Source organism: Sitodiplosis mosellana, unplaced genomic scaffold, assembly GCF_009176505.1.
Source record: "Sitodiplosis mosellana isolate CC-2019 unplaced genomic scaffold, AAFC_SMos_1.0 Smas_scaffold_1, whole genome shotgun sequence".
NCBI lineage: Eukaryota > Metazoa > Arthropoda > Insecta > Diptera > Cecidomyiidae > Sitodiplosis > Sitodiplosis mosellana.
This window is the reverse complement of record NW_022595244.1, coordinates 7,229,029-7,249,384: the sequence shown is the minus strand read 5'-3', so window position 1 is coordinate 7,249,384 and position 20,356 is coordinate 7,229,029. Positions and strand designations below refer to the sequence as shown.

General features: G+C 36.3%; 1 protein-coding gene across 2 annotated transcripts in view; it reads right to left on the bottom strand.

The window, feature by feature from the left end:
- Positions 1-1,099: 1,099 nt before the first annotated feature.
- The window catches only part of LOC129565274 (glutamate [NMDA] receptor subunit 1), a 40,592-nt gene continuing 21,335 nt past the window's right edge, over positions 1,100-20,356 (bottom strand). For both annotated transcript variants that reach the window (XM_055439957.1, XM_055439968.1), the window contains 16 exons: positions 16,296-19,334; positions 15,336-15,458; positions 11,882-11,975; positions 11,681-11,808; positions 10,417-10,619; positions 9,810-9,975; positions 9,533-9,638; positions 8,865-9,025; positions 7,804-8,531; positions 7,532-7,632; positions 7,190-7,436; positions 6,997-7,056; positions 6,802-6,914; positions 6,596-6,718; positions 6,399-6,529; positions 1,100-6,302 (listed from right to left, as the gene is read on the bottom strand). In XM_055439957.1, coding sequence (XP_055295932.1) covers positions 6,015-6,302; positions 6,399-6,529; positions 6,596-6,718; positions 6,802-6,914; positions 6,997-7,056; positions 7,190-7,436; positions 7,532-7,632; positions 7,804-8,531; positions 8,865-9,025; positions 9,533-9,638; positions 9,810-9,975; positions 10,417-10,619; positions 11,681-11,808; positions 11,882-11,975; positions 15,336-15,458; positions 16,296-16,460 — 2,937 coding nt within the window. In that variant the 5' untranslated portion in view covers positions 16,461-19,334 and the 3' untranslated portion in view covers positions 1,100-6,014. The remainder of the gene's footprint in view (positions 6,303-6,398; positions 6,530-6,595; positions 6,719-6,801; positions 6,915-6,996; positions 7,057-7,189; positions 7,437-7,531; positions 7,633-7,803; positions 8,532-8,864; positions 9,026-9,532; positions 9,639-9,809; positions 9,976-10,416; positions 10,620-11,680; positions 11,809-11,881; positions 11,976-15,335; positions 15,459-16,295; positions 19,335-20,356) is intronic.

Below are 20,356 nucleotides of genomic sequence, written 5' to 3'. Positions count from 1 at the left end.
TTTTGCTGTTATTTTCATGTTCAAACTCACTAAAAACTTGAATCTCAAATTGGAATCAAATCATGTTCTCAAATGTCGTCGTCGTCATTCGTCTCTGCCGACCGAATAAAATTAAATGACAATTGAATAGGTGTTGCAGTTGTAGAATTGAAATTGTAATTCGTTTCCATACTCTGTATTGGTTTTGGTTTTAAAGCAACGGGAATGTACTAAAATATATCTTTCATTGAATTTGTGATAATTAAATGCTGCGGGGAAAGAAATGAGAATCGAAAATGTGTTGGGAACTTTTCTTCTTCTTCTTCTTCTTCTTCTTCTGTATTAAAAATACAGCTTTGAGTGGGAGTGTTCAAAATATGTTTAAGCTGGGAGTGTGATCAAAAAATGGTGGAAAATCAAAAAGAAAATCCATTCGTTGCTGATTTGACATTGACTAATGTTATATACGAATGCATCAAAACTGAGTGTCGGTCATGTTAGCCCGGACGGACAGCATGCTTTTGTGTTTCTATTAGAATATGCTGTCCGTTATGACAGCCACTCTCGAAACTCAATGATCAAAAAAATGCGTTGAGTTTTTGTTTTTCGCCTGCATTTCGCGTTCAATTTGAAAAATTATTTTCCGTTTGGAAAATGCCCCATTTAAAAAATCTCACATCAAGAAAGATTGTTTGACATAGATTTCCATGTATTTTTTTATATATTTTTTCGTTAAATTTTATGGATTTTTTTTCTTTTCATTTATAAAATAAATTACATATTGTCTATTTATCTAATGCTCTAGGTTTTCACGAAATCGCTTAAGATTTGGCAGTTGAAACTTTTCAAGAAAAGAGTGGAGATTTCTTCGAAACTACCAGTTAATAATGCAAGTTTGTCGAGTGATAAATTGTTAGCGATGGTAATTTTCTTCTTTTTATTCTTCAAATTTTTATTATTTGTTCGATGGTTTCAATGTGTTTAGCATGTTTTTTGTTTTGTTTTACTGACTTTACAACATCGAAGGTGCAGTTTTTTCCATATTTTTTTTTACTATACACACAATTGTCTATTCTAACATCATTTACGGTTGTTTTTGTTTCTTTTGTTGTTCTTAAGCTTAAACAATAGATTTAAATCACATCCAAAATCAATATTCAACTTGTGGTCAAATGACTTTGAACCCAAAACGTTCATTCTCTCTTGAAAATCTCTCTTTCCTTTCTCATTTGAAGGTGTCAGCAGGCATTAGCACCATTAGCTCACCCTTTTCATTCGTCTTTAAATGTAATTCTTCTTCTTCTTCAAAATGAAATGAATTGAGAACAAAACAAAACCAGACGAAAATATTCGGTCATTTAAATAAATATTCCATTGAAACACAGCACGATTTAGCATTTGATGATTTCTATTCTCATCAAAAATCATACATACAGATTTTTGTTTTATCTTAACAAATAAACAACAAATACATATTTAAGGGTAGCGAAAAAAAGCATCTCTTTTTTCGCTAGTCCTATTATAAAACACACATTAAAAATTATCCAAAATCTAACATGTTTATTTGTGTGTTAATAATATTCACTTTCAATTCATTTCATTTTTCTTTATTGACGTGTAAATTCACGATTGGCTTTAGAGATTTTTGTTTTGGTGTATGTTTTGACTTTGTTCAATTTAGAGCTGTCTATTGCTTGTTCACTGTATTTCGGTTAGACATTCGTTTCATACTCACATCGCCCCAAAAAGGCAAGCGAACAATGCGCGCTCAGCATGCCCCCACTCTTCCTCAACATTTATGCTTTCTTCTCTATACAATATTTACTATTTACATAATCTCAAAAAATATTATTTTATTTTACATCAAAAACAAATGCATTCCACGCATCTCACATAAAATGTTTAACAAATGTTTATAATTATTATTTCAGCAAATTCTAGCAGGTTTTCTTCTTTTTAAATTTGTGTTTCGGTTAAGTGTTTTTTTTTTCATTCTTCTTGCTAAGCCTGTAAATGCGATTGGACTGAACTGTTCAATGGAGTTGTCTTATTGGATTTATTCAGAGCTTAAGAATCGCACTGAGTAGACGCTGCAAGTAACGCACACACTCACTTGAATGAAAGACGATAAATTCGTGTGCGCTGCTCGTCTCACGAAAATGAGTTTTTTTACGCACAGTACGTTATACGCACACCGCACACCGCACACCACACTATGTTCTGCTTCTTCTTCTTCTTGGTTTTGTTCGTATCTGCTATAGCGAAAAGAAGAAAAAGAAGAAGAAGCGGAAGACTGGTGAGTGAGTGAGGCGCACATGATTCTTTTAGATGAGTAGAATATCGCACAGAGCGCTGTGGCTCTAATTAAAATGAGTTGCACTGCGAACTGAGTGTGCGATTCTTATCCCCTGGATTTATTATGCAATTGTATGTTTTGAAGCATTGAAGCTTTTGGCAAAAAAATTGTTTTCTTCTTCTGTTATCTAGAAATTTGATAATTAAAATACCCTGACTTTTCCCTGACTATACACCGTGCAATAATATCAAAACTGTCGTGTGGGATTGGGGATACCATATGGAACGGGTATGCAGAAAAAAGGTGCTTTGCATAATATCTTTGTCGTCATTGTCATCGTCAACATGACGACACGATGGTTATATCAGGGTGGTGTTTTTGTTTTGCTTTGCATAGCTAGGGTAGTGGTGGTGGTGGTAGTGATGATGTTGGGGTTTATATCCGTTCATTTGAACATCTTCACAAGAGATTTAACAGTAGATAGGCAGTATGAAGTGTTTGAAAAGAAAATTGTTTCTAAAACATTTAATTAAGATAAATGGAGCTTGGAGAAATAGAGAATGAATGGGAGAACGTACAACTAAACCCCATCTAGCGGTATACTCTATGCGCTCTATGTTTGAGAGTACAATAGAGCGAGAGTATTTAGTTTAGGCCAATATTACATGAAACGTTCAACTGTCACAATATTAAGGTTTATGGCATTTTTCTGTCATCAATGTGCAGTAGGGTGTTTTCGGTATTAAATAAACAGAAAATGGTAGTTTTAGTTTGATAGAGCAGAATGTTCGGAATCAGTCCAAGATGCCACTTCCCATAAGCAAAACAAATGTTCGTCGAATTTTGAGGTTATATCACTATTCGCTGAAACTAATCTGATATTTTTCGATTCAATCTCACTGCCAGAGATGAATTCTCAATGCAAACATTTATTTTCACGTAATTTTCATTGGAAAAAGTGGCCAAATAGTCGAAAATTTACAAACATTCTATTGCCTCTTTGACCGGTTCCTCAATCATAGAAAAAACACCGACAAACTCATTTTTTTCACAGAAATTCATTCAATGGGTTTGAAATAGACGATAAACTATCTAAATCCACTAAAATATCCAATCGAACAAAACCAGGGAGGCCAAATTGCAGCAAAACCAAAACGTAAACAAAAACGAGCTGTTATCATGAAATCTGGGCTTCTTTGACATTTTGAAGGGCTTCCAATGCACTTGTGCGAATGAATCACAGTCAATTCGCACACAGTGATTCGCGCAGATGTATTTTGGTCTTGTCAAACATCAAACTAAGCCCGAATTTCATAATGACAGCTCGTTTTTGTTTACGTTTTGGTTTTGCTGCAATTTGGCCTTCCTGGTTTTGTTCGATTGGATTTTTCAGTGAATTTAGATAATTTATCGTCTATTTCAAACATATTGAATGAATTTCTGTGAAAAAAAATGAGTTTGTCGATGTTTTTTCTATGATTGAAGAACCGGTCAAAGAGGCAATAGAACTTGTGTGAATTTTCGACTATTTGGCCATTTATTTCAATGAAAATCACGTAAAAATAAATGTTTGCATTGAGAATTCATCTTTGGAAGTGAGATTAAATCGAAAAAAGTGGAAAATATCAGATTAGTTTCAGCGAATAGTGATATAACCTCAAAATTCGACGAACATTTGTTTTGCTTGTGGGAAGTGGCATCTTGGACTGATTCCGAACAAAAATATATGAAATCGATTCCAAATTCTCTGCTCTATCAAACTAAAACTACCGTTTTCTGTTTATTCAATACCGAAAACACCCTAATGTGCAGCCCACAATGATGGCACATCCATCTTAAATATTGTGTTTCGGTTGCTTTTTTTTCTTTTTCTTTTTTGTTAGTTTTTATCGAATAAATTATACGCTAATAATATCGTTGCTAAATGCATCTAAAAAGAGTTGTTCTGATTGCTTAAATGTTCTATATAATCTGTTCATTTTTAATTTTTCGTCTAATTCAAAATAAGCGCATTGAATATGAAAATTTGGCGTGCAAATCACGACTAATTTGGGTGAGAGACTAAACACGTATTATTATTTATTTTTTTCTCGTTGTTTTCTAAGGAAAATTGAATTCTATCATGTGGAATAAAAATGGTTGGCTGGGAGAATGAAGAAAATGAACTTGGAAGGAGTAATAATGGAAACAATTGTTGGCTGTGTGTTGTTTTGAAAGCACGCGGTTTTCTATTATGAATGCAAGCAAATCCACAGCACGAATTTATTATTCATGGAAATCTCTGTTGGGTTTTCGGGGGACGAGTAACAAAACAAAAAGAAGTGGCTAAATCAGCAACTGGATCTGTTAACTCTTTAGTCCATTCCGTTTTCAAGTCGAGCTAATTTGAAAATGTGGTTTCTGTCAATTTCAAGTATTTATCTTTCCCTTTCTCACGCTCGCGCGCTTTCCCCCGCTCGCTCGCGCCTCATTAATTATTTATTCATGTTCATTTTCAATTTCAATTTAGCACCAGCTCAACACAAATCAGTTTGGATTAAAAAGCGGAACTTTGAATATGCATTATACAAATATATCTATCTGAGATTGGTTGGTTTGTACACAAAGTTTCAATTGGGTCGCATCGCTTTCTAAATGTCGCACACACACATATATACATCCACTTTTTGGCTATGAACCCTCCAAAATGTAAGCACTTTAGAATTAAAATCGGGAGACATTGTTTTTGCCACCATGCCATGCTATGCCGCAATCACCATGAAATATAAAGTAGATGAAATGCGCCTAGAACCGTGTTTTAATAGTTGCCTATGACGACTGTGTACAAAATTGTGACCGTCCTTACTAATTCAGCGCTCCTTTTTGATTAAAAGGTTTTTTTTTCTTCGGAGTTGAATGCAATCACATACACGGTAAAGGCAACTTAAACGTATTTAAAGTACATCAATAAGCAGATGGTTTTCACCGTTTAAATCAAGCAAAGCGGCAATGACACAACGAAATGTTAATTCCATGGCATTTTCCCTTGTCGCTTCCATTAATTTTGTATGGGGTTTTTCCCAGTAATTTGCCTCATTCATTCGTTCGTTCGTTCATGTGTGTATGTTTTACAGCCGATGTGATTCTGTTCGAAGTGGGTACTTTGTAATATTTGAAATCATGTGCTGATTTCTCACGAACATCAAAGGGGATCTGAGTGGATTTTGCGGATTTTCATTCGGTGTTTAGTCACTGTGGATTTTATCCTCTTATGTTCCACACAAGCGAGTGATAATTTTCACGTTTGAAGAAAAAATATCTTGCTATTTATTCTGCTTCTTGTAAAAAAAAACTGCCTAGCATCTCTCACTTGACACTTCTAACAAAGAAAATATGATTCAATTGATCCTGACAACAATGAATAATGACTATATAATATTTTGTTTGTACGATTCTAAAAATACTACTATTGTTGTTGTTGTAAATCGTTGGAAATAGGCAAATGTACGAGTAATTACTATTTATTCAAAATGTGTGGCCTTTGGTTGCTGGAATATGTGTCACTGTCTTCTGTTCTATACATATCGTAAATAAATTCCCGGGTGATCGTTTACTCACTTACTCCCTCTCTCGGTGTGTTTTTTGAAAAGAAATGGAAAATTCATTTCCAGGCTGCCGGTATTTCAATATGCTCACAATAGATTCCTTAAAATGTAAAACGTTGACCTAATTGTAATGTTAATAGTTGTCTGCATTGCGTTTAAACAATGAGATGTGAAACATCGGTTGTGTATGCGGAAGTGTAGCGAGGCGGCGGTGGTTTTCGAAAGCCTTTATTGCTATCATTTTCGAATCGGCGATTACGTAAAACCGCATCTGTTTCACCTGGCCAGGCTCGTTCCGGTCCGCGTGGCTGTACTATCCGTGGATATCGATGATTATCAACAGCTAAGCTAATCGTGCCCGGATTCGATGTGCCCAAACCAACATTCATGCCAACATTGTACTGCCGTTGCATTGCCAATGATGCTCGTAGCGTTTTCCGTTTCTGTGCGATTCAATCAAATTGATTTGATTAGATTGATATGACAACGATTTCATCCATTAAACGAAGTGAAATGAAGTGAAGCATTTTTCAATTTACCTCAATCGTTCCTCTCCATTTATCGGCCGCATGCCTTGCCAGTTCGATTCGTTTTTGCTTTTTAATTTGATGCTTTTTATAGACTACTTCAATGATAATTAAGCAGATGCCTCCCACTATACCAGCTCCGACTATGGAAATAAATGAATATCAGTAAAATACTGCCCAATATACGATGCTGTTATATCACTACACACCTAAAATGAATACGCCCGCCATGTTTTTCAAACCAAGGGTGTTCGGTGTTTTCTCAAATTGCTCACAATTTTGTATATTCCCATGCAAGATCCATTCTTTGTCGAGGGACTCCATAAACCCACCTGTATTGGTAAGAAATGGAACGTAAATACGATTTTAAATAATCAATTTCAACCACTTCGACTCGATTTTCGTTTAAACTCACTCTCATGAAAATCCAGAATAGCTAACGTAACCGCATCCGTCCACGGTGAGCCCTTCTGTAAACCAATCCCGTAGCCACTACGACCAAATAGCTCACCAGCTGTTACTAATTCGCTAAAATGTTTGTGGAAAAAGTCCATTTTGTACATGAAAATGTTGACAATGATTATTATTATTATTATTATTATTGTTTTACCAATCTTTGGCTGCTTCATACTCCAAACGCGAAGAGTCCCATATAAATGCCATTAGTTTGCTACGCAAAACGAGAAGAAAGAAATGATTTCAAACCACGGTGAAATGTAATTGAAGGAACACTCAAGTATTTGGCCGTAATTGAATCAAGTTTGAAGTTTCCCAATCAAAATAATTGTGAAAGTTGTCCTTACTTTGATTTAACATCTTGGATGGCTTGTTCGGCTGTCTCGTAATTATTTGCTTCCATTGTACGGTACATGTTCGATAGTTCGACTTGTCGCTTAAAGTACATATCGACCGCTGAACCCTTAACCGTGGCACACGTTAGATTTTCCATTGTGTTACGCAAGCGAGCATCATTAATGCCGCTCAATTTCGTCTTCGGTCGCTCCAACACGAGGAAAGCAGCCAAGTTGGCAGTGTACGAGGCAACGATGACTGAAGTGGAACGAAAAAACGAAAAAACGAAAAACGCAACAATTTATTTTTTTCTATTCAATAAATTTGTTTTACAAAAATCCTTCGAAACTTACTCATCGCAAAACCCGCCCAAACCATACCGAGCACTCGAGCAGAGAAGCTTCGCGGAGTACCTTCACCTATGCCGCTGTTCAATAGAACTCCCCACGCAAACCTGTGTGTGAAGTGGTTGGTCGACACATTTGAAAAACATTTCGAAATTGTGATTTCAATCAGATGTCATTTATTTTTCGTACACAATCTGTTTGCCCAACTAAGTGGTTGGTTTTCCTTCTCTCTCCCTTCAAACTTCAAAATCACATTAATAACAAAAATCAATACGTACCAAATAGCCGAACTCAAATTCAGCGCATCTTCTTCGGTGTTATCGTTAGTCGTTAGCTTAAATCTACCGAATGGTGAAAATCTATCTAGTAAGTAAAGCACTAACGCTACAACATGGACTGATACCATGACCAAAATCCATAATGTATTGCTGAACGGCTGCAAGAACGATACGAGTGTACTTGATCGCGAGGGTTTCTTCTCCAAAATGGTGATTCCTTGGTATTTAAATGGTTTGGAAAATTCAATGAATTCGGCGCGTTCGGGATTTATTGTGAGCGGTGCCACAATCATATCGGCCCGTTCGCCAACTACTTCACCAATCAATCCCGTCCACACTTTTTTCACGCTCGATCCTTTTGACGATGTCACATTCTTCAAAACATAATGGCCAAACTGGCCGTCTGGCGACAGTGCTAGATCGTATGTGAAATTGATGCGGTTGGCAAGTGCTCGTAGTAAATCAATGCAATAGCCACGACAGCAGTAATCATTTGCAGCACCATTGGTTGCATTGAACAATGGACATGGGATTTCATCCTCTTCACATTTTGTCGACACATGCGATGCATCGTCAGCATTCAATTGACGCACATACACGAACGGTTTCTCCTCCAACGTAAGCACTTTCAAATGACGTGGTATTATTATGCCTTCAGGCTTTTTCGCCTCTTTGCCTGGCCACAAAATTTCGTTATCGCGCATCATAAGGTGCATTTTTTGCTTCTCCTATTTTCGAAAGTCAGTCAGATAGATCATCAGTGCAGGGAAATGACAGATGAGAAAAAACGAGAGCAAGAGGCCAAAGAATAAATGATGAGAAAATGAGAAACAAGTAAAGACCAAAAATAAATTGTGGAATTGCCATTGGCTTGCAACTGAATGTTCATTTTTCAATAAATCTGCTGGTTCAACTATGCTGGTAAACCAAATATTGATTTTTATGGTTTTGCGGTTTGCCGTATTTAGATTTTCTCTCTCTCAAGCCAAGGATAAACCAAAAATAACAACAAATTTGTGTGCATTGACGACGAATAAATCGTCGGCCAAATTGTGACTTACCGCATCGTACAGTAGCTTTCCAACGATTTTTTTACGCTGATGCTCTCTCACATTTATCACTTCATATTCAGCGAACATTCGATCACCATTATCGTCGAATGCCACCTGACCGGTTTCTCCGCGAATGTTGCGCGTTTTGACGTAATGAAATATGCGACGACCTAAATATTCCCATCCGAGTGAATAATGCAATGAAAGAAGAAGAAACAAAAATAAAACAACACCGACACATCAGACAAAAGCAGCCATCAAGCAAAAGGTAAAAACTTTTGTTTGGAAAATTGAATTTTTCCAAATTGAAAATGGTAGTTTAGTTATGTAATAAGAACTTTTTCATGCAACAACGCTTGCATACATAAAATTTGTTAGTCGTCGTCGGCGTCGTTGTCGTTTCGGGGCATTCAAGAACGATATACACAAATAGCATTCATCCTCGAACAACCAACAACAGCCATTCAAAATGTCTTTCCATTTTAATGAAATCCCATTTTGTCATCGTCTAGGTCATCGTTGTGACAGCCATTTACGTGAAAAAAGAAATGCATGATGATGAGAAATGAGACGACCTCGAACAATGCCATTTAGATGACAGTCGTCGCACCCGAAAAACTCGAAGAAAAGTGGTACCGAAAGGTGTCAAATAAAATAAAATAAATGATGCCACCTACCTGTCTCCCAAATTGTGCCCGAATCGTCGCAGTCCTTCGGTGCCACGGTTATTGTTTCGTTAATCATCATTTCTTTAATCGCAGCCGCCAGAACGTAGACACTATCCTGTAAAATGGAAATTGAATTTTACAAATATACCGAACCTGAACCGTATTTCATATTGGCTTGGTATCCCCTGTCTCATGCTTAAGCGATAAATATTCCCTTCAAAAAAATGGACACGCAAGCCAATCTCTGGTTTTCCATTTGCATATACTTTTATATGTGTATACTGACCCGTATGTGATTCTTTTCACTTTTGGCATGCACAAGTTGAAGCCCAATCACTCCATCTGGGGTGTTGTTTGCATTTAACGCTTGCTCGGTCACAATCCACACGTATCCGGATTCTGTCATATTTAAAGCGGCCGCATCACGGAATATCGTGTAGGAATCCTCTTTGCTGTGTGTGATACAAGATGAGATGAGATCAGATATACAATACATTAGATTACGGTCAATAATCGTCGAATCGCATGTGTATTCAAATGTGTCTGTGTGTTTGTGTGTGTGTGTGTGTGTGTGTGTGTGTGTGTGGCAAAGAATGACACCGAAATCACATTTTCAAGTGATTTGTGATCCAATGCATCGTTCGTGACAAAAGACTTAAATTGTAAAATTATGCCAAATAAATTGTCACTAACTATCGCCATCATTTCAATCCATGTCAACACACATCCGACACACGACACAGGGCACTGGACACAGACATACAGTAGCCGATAAAAAAAAGGTGCAAAATATTTCCATTCAAATTTCATTTCGGTATGGCACACAGATTGTAAAAAAGCCAACAAAGAGACGAATCAGAGGGAAAATATCGAAGACTTGCAAATCCTCTTACCTCGCATAAAGAAGATAGACACGAGATTGAGCCGCTTTCATTTCCATCAATTGTTCCGTAAAACTGTCCAATTTCGGTTCAAATTCAACAATGGATTCGACTGTTGCACGCACTTCAATGTCATCATAGTAGGTCTGTGAGGTCGTCTGAAACCGACCCAAAATGGCACGACCATCCGTATCCGAACTGTGTATTATAATGACCTGAAAGAAATGTGACAATTTTTTACCATTTTACTGATTGAGCAAACGATAATGTACGACAGCCAGAAGGAGAGGAAGATGAAGTGAGGAAAAAAAAGAGAGTGAGAGTGGACCGGGAAAATTCCAAAACGAAAGGAACGCATACAATAGCAAAGCAAAATTTCCACAACAGTCGTCGTATCATGCGGAAGGAAAAAAAAAGGAGCACCATTACGAAAGTATTCGATTTATTTAGAAACAAAAGGTCAAATTCATTACATTTTTGGGGCACACCGCCTGTCATTTCTTTCCTTTTCTTTGCTTCATTCCTTGCTATCGAGGTGAAAGCATGATACGACGACGACGACACACAGCCACTTTCACTGGTACGTTACTGTATTGATGATGTTTGAAAGTAAAAGTCATTTATTAGAATAGGACTGAGTTGAAAACAAAAACCTATTCTCCACATGAAAATGTGGACTATAAAAATTATTCGCCACGTTAGAGTGACAGAGAAAGAGAGAGAGAGAGAGAGAGAGAGAGAGGGAGAAAAAATCCAACAACAGTATTACAACGGACAGTGTCAGTTTCAATTTACTTGAAATGAAATAGAAATAATGAGAGAAAAAAACGGTGTAAACGTTCCGTTTTTTCCATGATGTGCACATGGGCAATAATGTGGCGTAAAGGCATAAATGGAAAATCAAAGGAAATAAAAAAACAAGAGGATGGGAACAACCAAAATATCTAAATATTCTCAAAAACTCAAAGTGCAAACACGTAAGAAATGAAAACAACCGAAAAAAATAACTCAATACCGAAGCAAGCAAACAAAATGTTCTTTGAAGAACAGAAGAAGAAGAAGTCGATGGAACCGAGAGAGTGAGAGTAAGAGTGAGGGAGGCAGGATTGATATATAGGTGGGGTAGGTTGAGTAAAAATGAAAGATGATACCAATAGCGGATGGAACAGCTGTAGGGAATGAATTGAAAGCGAAGCAGAAAAAATTGGGAAAGGACCAAAGAAGAATACCATAAAAGCAATGTTCGGCATCATTATTATTATTATTATCATTTTACCTTATTCCAGCCAAAATGGTCGAGCATTTCAAGCCACACATCGGCCTGATGATAGTACGGCGGTACGGTTCGAAGAAAGGATACATGAATATTCTTATCAGAGAATGCTGCGTCACGAGATGATATGCCTACCAGGAAAGATGCCAAAGTGAAATTTAATAATTACATGATATCATTTTAACAACAAGAAGTGATGCCTACCTATAACGGGTATTTGATAGAATCCTGATGTGTAACTAACAGCGGCTGGTGATAGTTCACCCGTTTCTTCGTGTGAAACGACCACGGCATAGACCTGAGTGTGTATCCAAGGCATATCCAGCAACCCGCGTCACAAACGGCCGAAAAAACAGTCGATCGAACCAATCATTTGCCAAGTGATTTACCAATTTCGATGATAAATTCAGACAGAAGAAAAAACAAACAAACCGATGACAAACAGGAAAACGTTTCGGATCGGATGGAGAGCAATATAAAACAAGACCGCAGAGCTTCGCTTCGCTCCGCTTTGCGTTCTTGAGTTTTTAGTTACTTAATCTATTTTGTTGTTTTACAACAAACTATTTTTTGGCGCACTACATGAAACGTATTTCATCAAAGTAACTTTGAAGTAATATATTTATTTGCAAAATGAATGACAAGTCCTTGGTTTTATTTCTTTGTTGAAATATACTGCCCTTGGTTTAAATTAAATAAATAATATGAGCTTAGAATCTAAAATCACTTCAATTCTGTCCAAGACTCAGAAAATATTATACGAAAAATTAATGTAATTTTTAAACAAAATTTGATAATAAAAATTTGATTGGCGCTTGGAGATATTGTGCACTTATTTGTTGTTAGTGCACCTGTTTTAAATTAAATAAAAAATATGAGCATAAAATTCAAATTCACCATAATTTGTTTCATCACTCAAAAAGTATTAAGAAGAAAAAGCAGATTAGTAGCTCTACATTTCAGGTAGTGCTAAAAATATAATAGAAACAAAAATGATTGGGTTAGCCGTTTTTTTCCTGTCATATTTTTTTTTCTGTTGGCTTATACATTTTTACGACTTTGTTTGTGCACAGCATCATTTATATGACGATACAGCGATAAAAACAACTGACAGCGCAAAGACTCCCTCTCCCCAAGTGTGTATAATGTGTATGGATGTATCTAAAATTGCCCCAATCCGGGAGATTGGCGAACAAAAACGACGAAAAATTGCTTAAACTAGCTTGAAGAGGCGAAATTTTTCATTTTTATGTTACGCTTCCGTCGTTATATTTTATGAAGCTCATTGACTTCACCGCTGAGTGTCAAACTCAAATTAATGTTTAACTTAATGTCAGAATAAATCGATAAATGTAGATCCACGATAAATGTAAGCATATAAATCTATGAGTAAACAAAATCGTGCTTGGCTTGTTGTTGATGCACAGCGTTGTTCATGATGATACAAATTAGGGAAACATTGAACGCTGATGAATATTGCCGGAGATGTTGAGCATACATATCGTTGTAGTTGTTTTGTTGCGCTCACATTCAAATACCGAAACGATCCGAGGCATTAAAATAATAGTGTAATTATTAAGATGTGACGCTCAGTAGATTTTTGAAACGAAGAGAAAGAGAGAGAATGAATGGAAAAAAGCCAACCGCAAGAACAACAAGAAAAACAACCAAAAATTGAATGTGTATCAAAAGCACCACGCACGCAATTCAGTGTTGATGGCTGCTGCTCTAATGAAAACCCGAAGTGGTAAAAGGCAATACGTGTTTGGTTGCATTGAACAACGTCACACAAATACTATGAGGATGTAAATGGTAATTAATTTTGTTTGAATTAAATGAATGAGTACATACATGACTACCGCCTTCAGCACATACACATTCGGTGGTACACAGTAACAAACATACGTTGTATTGTGTTGCGCTCTATTTTCGTTTAATTTTTTGTTCGATGGTGATGTATCGAAAACGAAAACGAGGCGACATGAGATAGAATATTTATGTACACATTGTAAATAAATTTTTGCACTGGCAACTAAAGCGAGTAGCGCCACGCTCTACAGTCACTCGCTCAGCTATTCCCGAGCCAGCTCGAGTGGATAAAGTGTTAGGCGACAGAACGAACAAACGAACGAAGGAGCGAGCGAGTGAACGAGCAAATGAGACAAACAACGGCCGCTTTTCGGAATGATCTGTGGCACTTTTGACAGTTCCATATAGTGGCATTTTGAAAGTAATAAAATAACAAAAAGAAACATGGAAATATGGAAAAATGGCCCGGAGCTTGTGATAATTATTCAGAAGGCAAATAGACACGAACCGAAAAACATTTTGCTTGTAAATAATGTTTCCCGTAACACATTTACCGGGCCTGATGTAATATTCATGTTGTGATTCAACGGTCAAAGTTGGAAGCGCGCACATTCATAAAACATTTTTCTAGATGCCATCACACACACCAAACCACACACGTTGCACGTATATGCCAAGTGTTTTTTTTTACTTTCTCTCTCTCTCTCTCTCTCCCTCCCTCTCTGTGTGTCGCTCTTTGGATGATTTGTAGCTTTTGTAAACACACAACAAACATCATCCGATGTAAAACTCGGTTGCTGCACCAAACTATAAAACAGATGGCGAGGGAAAGAAGAACCAGACGGAGAATTGGAATCAAGTTGGATTAGGGCAATATGTTGTGTGCGAAAATATGCAAATGTCCGAATGAACATTCGGCCGATATGCAATTGAGTTTTAATGAGGTGCCAAAAGTTTACAATTTCATTATTCAGTTAGAAACACACAGTTTTGTGCCTGGCTACTTATTCATTCACTTAGCTAAATGCCATTCCATTTCCGGCATTGGAAAAGATGGAAAAGGCAATGGTATGCTGATTGAACGGAAAACCAAAAGTATGACAGGCACTCGAGCATACCATCGGAAGCGAAATGCCTTGCAAAAATATGCGAAGCATGTAAAATTATGTAAAATATGACTCGTTCGCTCGTTCGTTCCCAAGTACAAAAGAAAACGAGCGCTTTTTTCTTCGCTTCATCATCTTTTTCTTTCCGGAGGGTGTGTATGAGTGTGTTTACGGTACTGCCAGATGTTTAGACTGAATATATTCAAATTCTCATGTGCGTTGTGAACTATTAGCAGTGCTTATTGTGGGCTAAGCCATTTTAATATGTTAAAACGATAAATGTAAAACTATTAATTTTAATATTGTTGAAGGCATAGTAGCTGGATAGCAATAGCGGGATGAGTAACATCGATCCCATAATGTTTGCGCCCAAATTCCTCGAAATATATTCTAACGAAATTTCCATGTTAATTAAGGGCGAGTGTGAGTGTGAGTGCGTGCCTCATCTATTACAAGATGAACAAAATGGTATTAATACGTATTAATGGTTCTTGAGATGGAAACACATCACGAAAATATTCGAATGAATGATGATACAGGGCGAGGCGCACGGAAGACAGTAGGAGTGAAAGAAAAATTGCCCGCCGCTTATATCCTTTGCAATGTTTCATTGGCGTCAGGAGAGCAACAAAAAGATTAAATCTAATTTCATAAATGTTCGCTGTCAGATGAATTCAGTTTGCTGGATGAATATTATTACAATAATAATAATTAATGTATGTATACTAAATATATAGACGTACCTTCTGCGAGATGAGCTGCTTGCACACATTCAGTGCCGTTCGAATTGGATTTCGGTCGATGCGAATCTTTTTGTCATAGTAAGTGTATCCCCGCGGCACATATGTTAGATCAAAGTTAAGATGCTGTTGTCGGCCATCATGTCAAGTAGGAGCCAGAAGCGGTGTAGTAGCAGCAGCATGAGAAGCATTAGGAAACAGCACACAGAACAGTTTTGTCGACGAGGTTGATTGTCCGTTCAATCGTTTTCCGATAAAATATGAAACAAAATTTTCAATAAATAATTTAATAATCAACAAGAACAGTTTTCATCGATGCAGGCGTGTGGATGCTGATGAAAGCTATCGTGTATGAAATGGTCTCCATCTCTCTCTCTGTCTCTCTCTTTCTCCCTGTCTCAGTGTGTATGTGCTTGTGTTTGTCGAAAATCACCATTCCGTTCGTTTAAAGTCAAGAATGCCAACATGAATTTCTCATCAGTTCCGCAGCCAAGGGGTGTGAGATGTGAAGTGATGTGATGTGATGTTTGACGCTGCACATAATGACGTGCAACTTTGTTAACGTTATTTATTGATTAATTTTCGGCTGCCACATGCCACACCATTCTGTTCCTCATCCATTCAATGTTCAAGCCCATTTAAATTGCTCCTCATCGCAAAATTGTGTGGCAAACATATGAAAATGTAGCGCAACGAGCGAATTCGATTAACTATTGACATTCAGTTGAAATTAAACTTTTAATTGGATTTGCAGCAGTTGTTTCGCAAAAATGCTGAAAGTACTGATGAATAGTGCGTGTCAGGGCAATTATTTATGCAAATTTGCTGTAAAGTGCACACACACACACTGCTGATAATCATGATGTAAATTGGGAATGTAGAAAAAACCGAGAGAGAGAGAGAGATGGGGACAGAGATAGAGCTGAAGAAGGGAATTTATCTAGATAAAGTAATAATACTCACCGCAATCGTATCACGAAAGTGGTCTTCGCTTTCGCTATTACTCAGCACACCGCCAATATTAAACTCGGTCGGATTATTGTCATTTCCCGTCGTCGGTTTTTGCATGACGGCTAATTTAATGTGCAGGAAAATGACGAAATGCAATAAAATATTTGCCAACGCCATATTGCTCTTTTACACACTCTTTTGCTCGCTGTTTCGGTTTTTCTTTGTCACACAAACACACATACACAGATGATATTCACACTGTCTTTTCAACACCGTTCCACAAAATACTATGGATGTATGTCAGACGAGAGAAAATACTTTTTACGCTCGTTTGCACCGTAAATTTACCGTGTTTAACTTGTGTAAATACTTTATATATCAAGTCACTAATTCAAATGTGAAAACTGTTAAACATTAATTCCTCTGGTGCGTTGCCGTCATGCTGAATTTTCAAATCATTTCCGTCACAATGGCTTTATGGCGCACTTTGCCCGCGGTAATGACGCTTTTTCTTTCGTCCACGTCACCTTATGTTTTAAAGGCTAACTTTGTAATAAACATTTAATAGCTTTTTATCTAATAAAAATAGTTAATTTCATTTACCACACTATTTAGATTAAATGTACCATTCACGAATTGTGTGGATGTGTATGTATGATATAATATATAAATATTCTATCCTTTTTCACTTTGGTGTTAGCACGTTTGTAAATTATTATTTTTTATGTGTTTTTTCCTTCAACACAGACACAAAATAACATAAATATATCTGTATGTGTGTATATATATTATATTTTTCTTTTTGTTCTGTTTTCAATGTAAGTATTTAATAATTTGAACAAATATTGGGCTTTTGTATTCGATATCCACAATTCCAAAGTGTGTTGAATTGGTGTTCGGAGCGATAATTATTTTCTACTGTTTATTCCATTTGCTTGGCTGTTTGATAATTGTTTGTGTTTATTTATTCATTGATTGAATTTAAACAATGATTGATTTTGACTATAGTTGTCACACATTCACATCGAACCGGATTGTAGATTGATTTAAATTGGTATTTGATTTGTAGAATATATATTATAAACAAACACTACGTTGTAATGATGATTGAATATAGTTGGATTTTCAATTTATTACTTTGATCAATTTATGTGTGTGTGTGAGTAGATTAAGCGCAACGTTTTCCTTACACTGACTAAAATATATGGATTTCGCTATATTTATGCTATAAATGGCTGCTTGTGTTAAGTGTAATCGGTTTCGATTCAAAAAAATTTCCTCTTTCGATCTCTCCCTTTCTCTTGTCTAAATTTGACAAAATCTAAAAAATAAACTCTCCTCTTTGTCTCGGTTATATCTTTTGTTGACTTTGTTTTTTTCTTCTTTTAAATAGATTTAATCACTACTAAATCAATGCAATGCAAATTCGTCTATTTAAATAAGTATTATTTTGGTTTAGTTAGTTTTGTTTTTAAAAAAAATCTCGTTCAAATGATGTTGGTTTATCTTCTTAGCTTATAAACTTTTTGTTAAATTTTATGTTTAATTATTATTAGTAATGTGGAGTAAAAGTTTCAAACGTTTTTTATTCTTTTCGTTAAGTTTAAATTTAAGTTTTACTTAGTAAGGTATATGTTGTTAACTTTTGTATGTAATTTTTCTTTTATTAATAATTATTTTTTTTCTTGTTATTAATCTGCGTAGGTTCACTTGATGTGGTAGCAAATCGATTTTATGGTGATGGAGTAGTTTGCACCAGTTTAATTGTTGTACGAGATGCAGAACGATGAGTGTAGAAGAAAAAAAAAGAAAGTTTAAGTCGTCTCACGATGTTCGTCGTTGTTCGTTCTGCCTTGGATTAAACTGGAATGGTAAACTTTTCTGTGTTGCAATTAAAGTTTGACGGCGGTGTTCACGGAAATTCTCGGTTCCGTTCAAAAATGGAAATTGGTACAATTTATTGAAATGCTGCTTGATTGAATTGAATTTCCTGTCGTTGTTATTCTCCTCTTTGCACTGATTTGTTTTTGTGTATATTTTGTGTGTGGCGTTGTGGGCACGTTGCGATTATGTTTGGAGTTGAGCGCGCGCGTACGTGAGTTTTGTTGATATTATTATAATAGATCGGGGGAGGCGATGTTTTTCAAATTTTCATTCAGCTCGGATATAAATTGCGATTGCATCCGGTATTGTTAAAATGTGATGCAGAAATGGCAGAAACCAGCATCCAAAACCAAACACATTAAATCAACTCAATTGAGTTCGACTTTCTTCCGCACTTGCTATCGCACACGCAGAAACATTAACACAAAAATATTGTCAAGTACGCTCTCGGGCTGTGTCAGTCTCTCTCACTTTTGCTCGCACGTTCGTTCGTTCGCTCGCTCGCTCGCTTGCGCACACTCACACTTTCGCGTTCCGTCGCGCGATACCACAACACAATTTAATGTAATTTATGTGATTGACATTCGTCCTGACACATTTTTGTTTGCACAATCAATCTCTTTTCTGGAATCGCTCTTATCGCTGCCGGTTCGCTGTATTTGAATGCATTTTTATGTGGTATGTTTGATGTTGCTGTTTCAGCTTCACTTCCAGCTATATTCATCCGATTTGATGCAATATAACACAATTTTATGTTTATTGAAGTGGATCGCTCAGCCTCGAGATGTGTCTGTATGCTTTTCTCTTTAAACGTTGCTCTGTTCCTCTTTCGCCTTTTTTTCTCCGTATTCCGTATTTGTTGTCTGCTTCAATTCGATTTTTGCGATTTAGTTATATTTGGATTTTATGTTCTTATGTTCGAAGCTATCTATCCATGGATAGCTTGCGGCAACGGGAAATTGCGAATGCAGTGTATTTGCTTTAACGACTTATCAATGCCGGTTGCATTTGAGAAATTTACATTTGATTTTACGTTGGATTTCCGCATACAGCGAACAAAACTTGAAGCGATTTGAATAATCGATTGAATGCTCTTCGTTCCGTTTCGTTCACTTCAATTTTCTTCTCGTCTTGTTTCCAATCGGATGTTGAGTGTGTATCGTCAATCTGAAATAGAGTCAGAGAAAAATATGAAGATAAGAATTTGGTTTTTGTCCAAAAATAAATTCCATTCACATTTTCAACTAAATTTTTTTCATTATGCAATATTCGGTTCAAAAGCATGCACACTTGATGTTGAAATAAAAATAAACATTCCGAGTGGTGGAGTGCAGAAAAAAACACAAATTTAAAATGCCAGGGATTTTCGCATGAAAGCCGTTTATTTGCTTCTTTTTTCTCTGTATCGCATTGATGATGATATATTTTTGATGCAAACAATACAAAGGGCTATTCATCAAAAATTCCAGGTCAGAAATTGTAGCGAAAAAAACTGCAGCACTTCATAATTGATGTGTTTGCCCAATGTAATTATCAGATCACGTATAATAAATTCGAATATCAGTAAGAGCCGGCAGCTATTTCGTAATAATTATTTATCATTTTTTAACAAAGGAAAATTAATTGCAAACAGAGTGCGTGGGGAGAGAGATGGAGTACTAGAGACATATTGAAACATTTTAAATGAATTCTTGCGTAAATTTTCAATGTCCAATCATTACTTAATGACTTTGAAAAAATGCGGATATTGCATCTACCAAATGAATGATACCCAACATTCGCGCCAAATATTTTACTTTTCGCATATTTTTATATGTCATTGTTGTTTTCGTTGTCGTTGCTGTTGAATAACAAACTCATTTTTCATTTATTCATCGCTTTCATTCATGTGTGAATATAACAGAAACTAGACACAATACCCAGAGCGAACAGAACGCTCATTTTATTTTAAAATGTGTACATATTTCAAAGGATATACACGTAAATGGAATTCCAATATAACACAAGTCATTGCGAAAAGCATAAGTCACACACACAACCTGAGACTATGCTCTTGCCTGCCCCACATGGCACAAAACAGCAATATGGCAAGCCCCAAATTCACGTAAGAATCAAGTCAAGACGAGAGAAATTGAAGCCGAACAAATAAAATGAAGAAAGAAAAAGAAAAAAAAGAAATATTTGAAAAT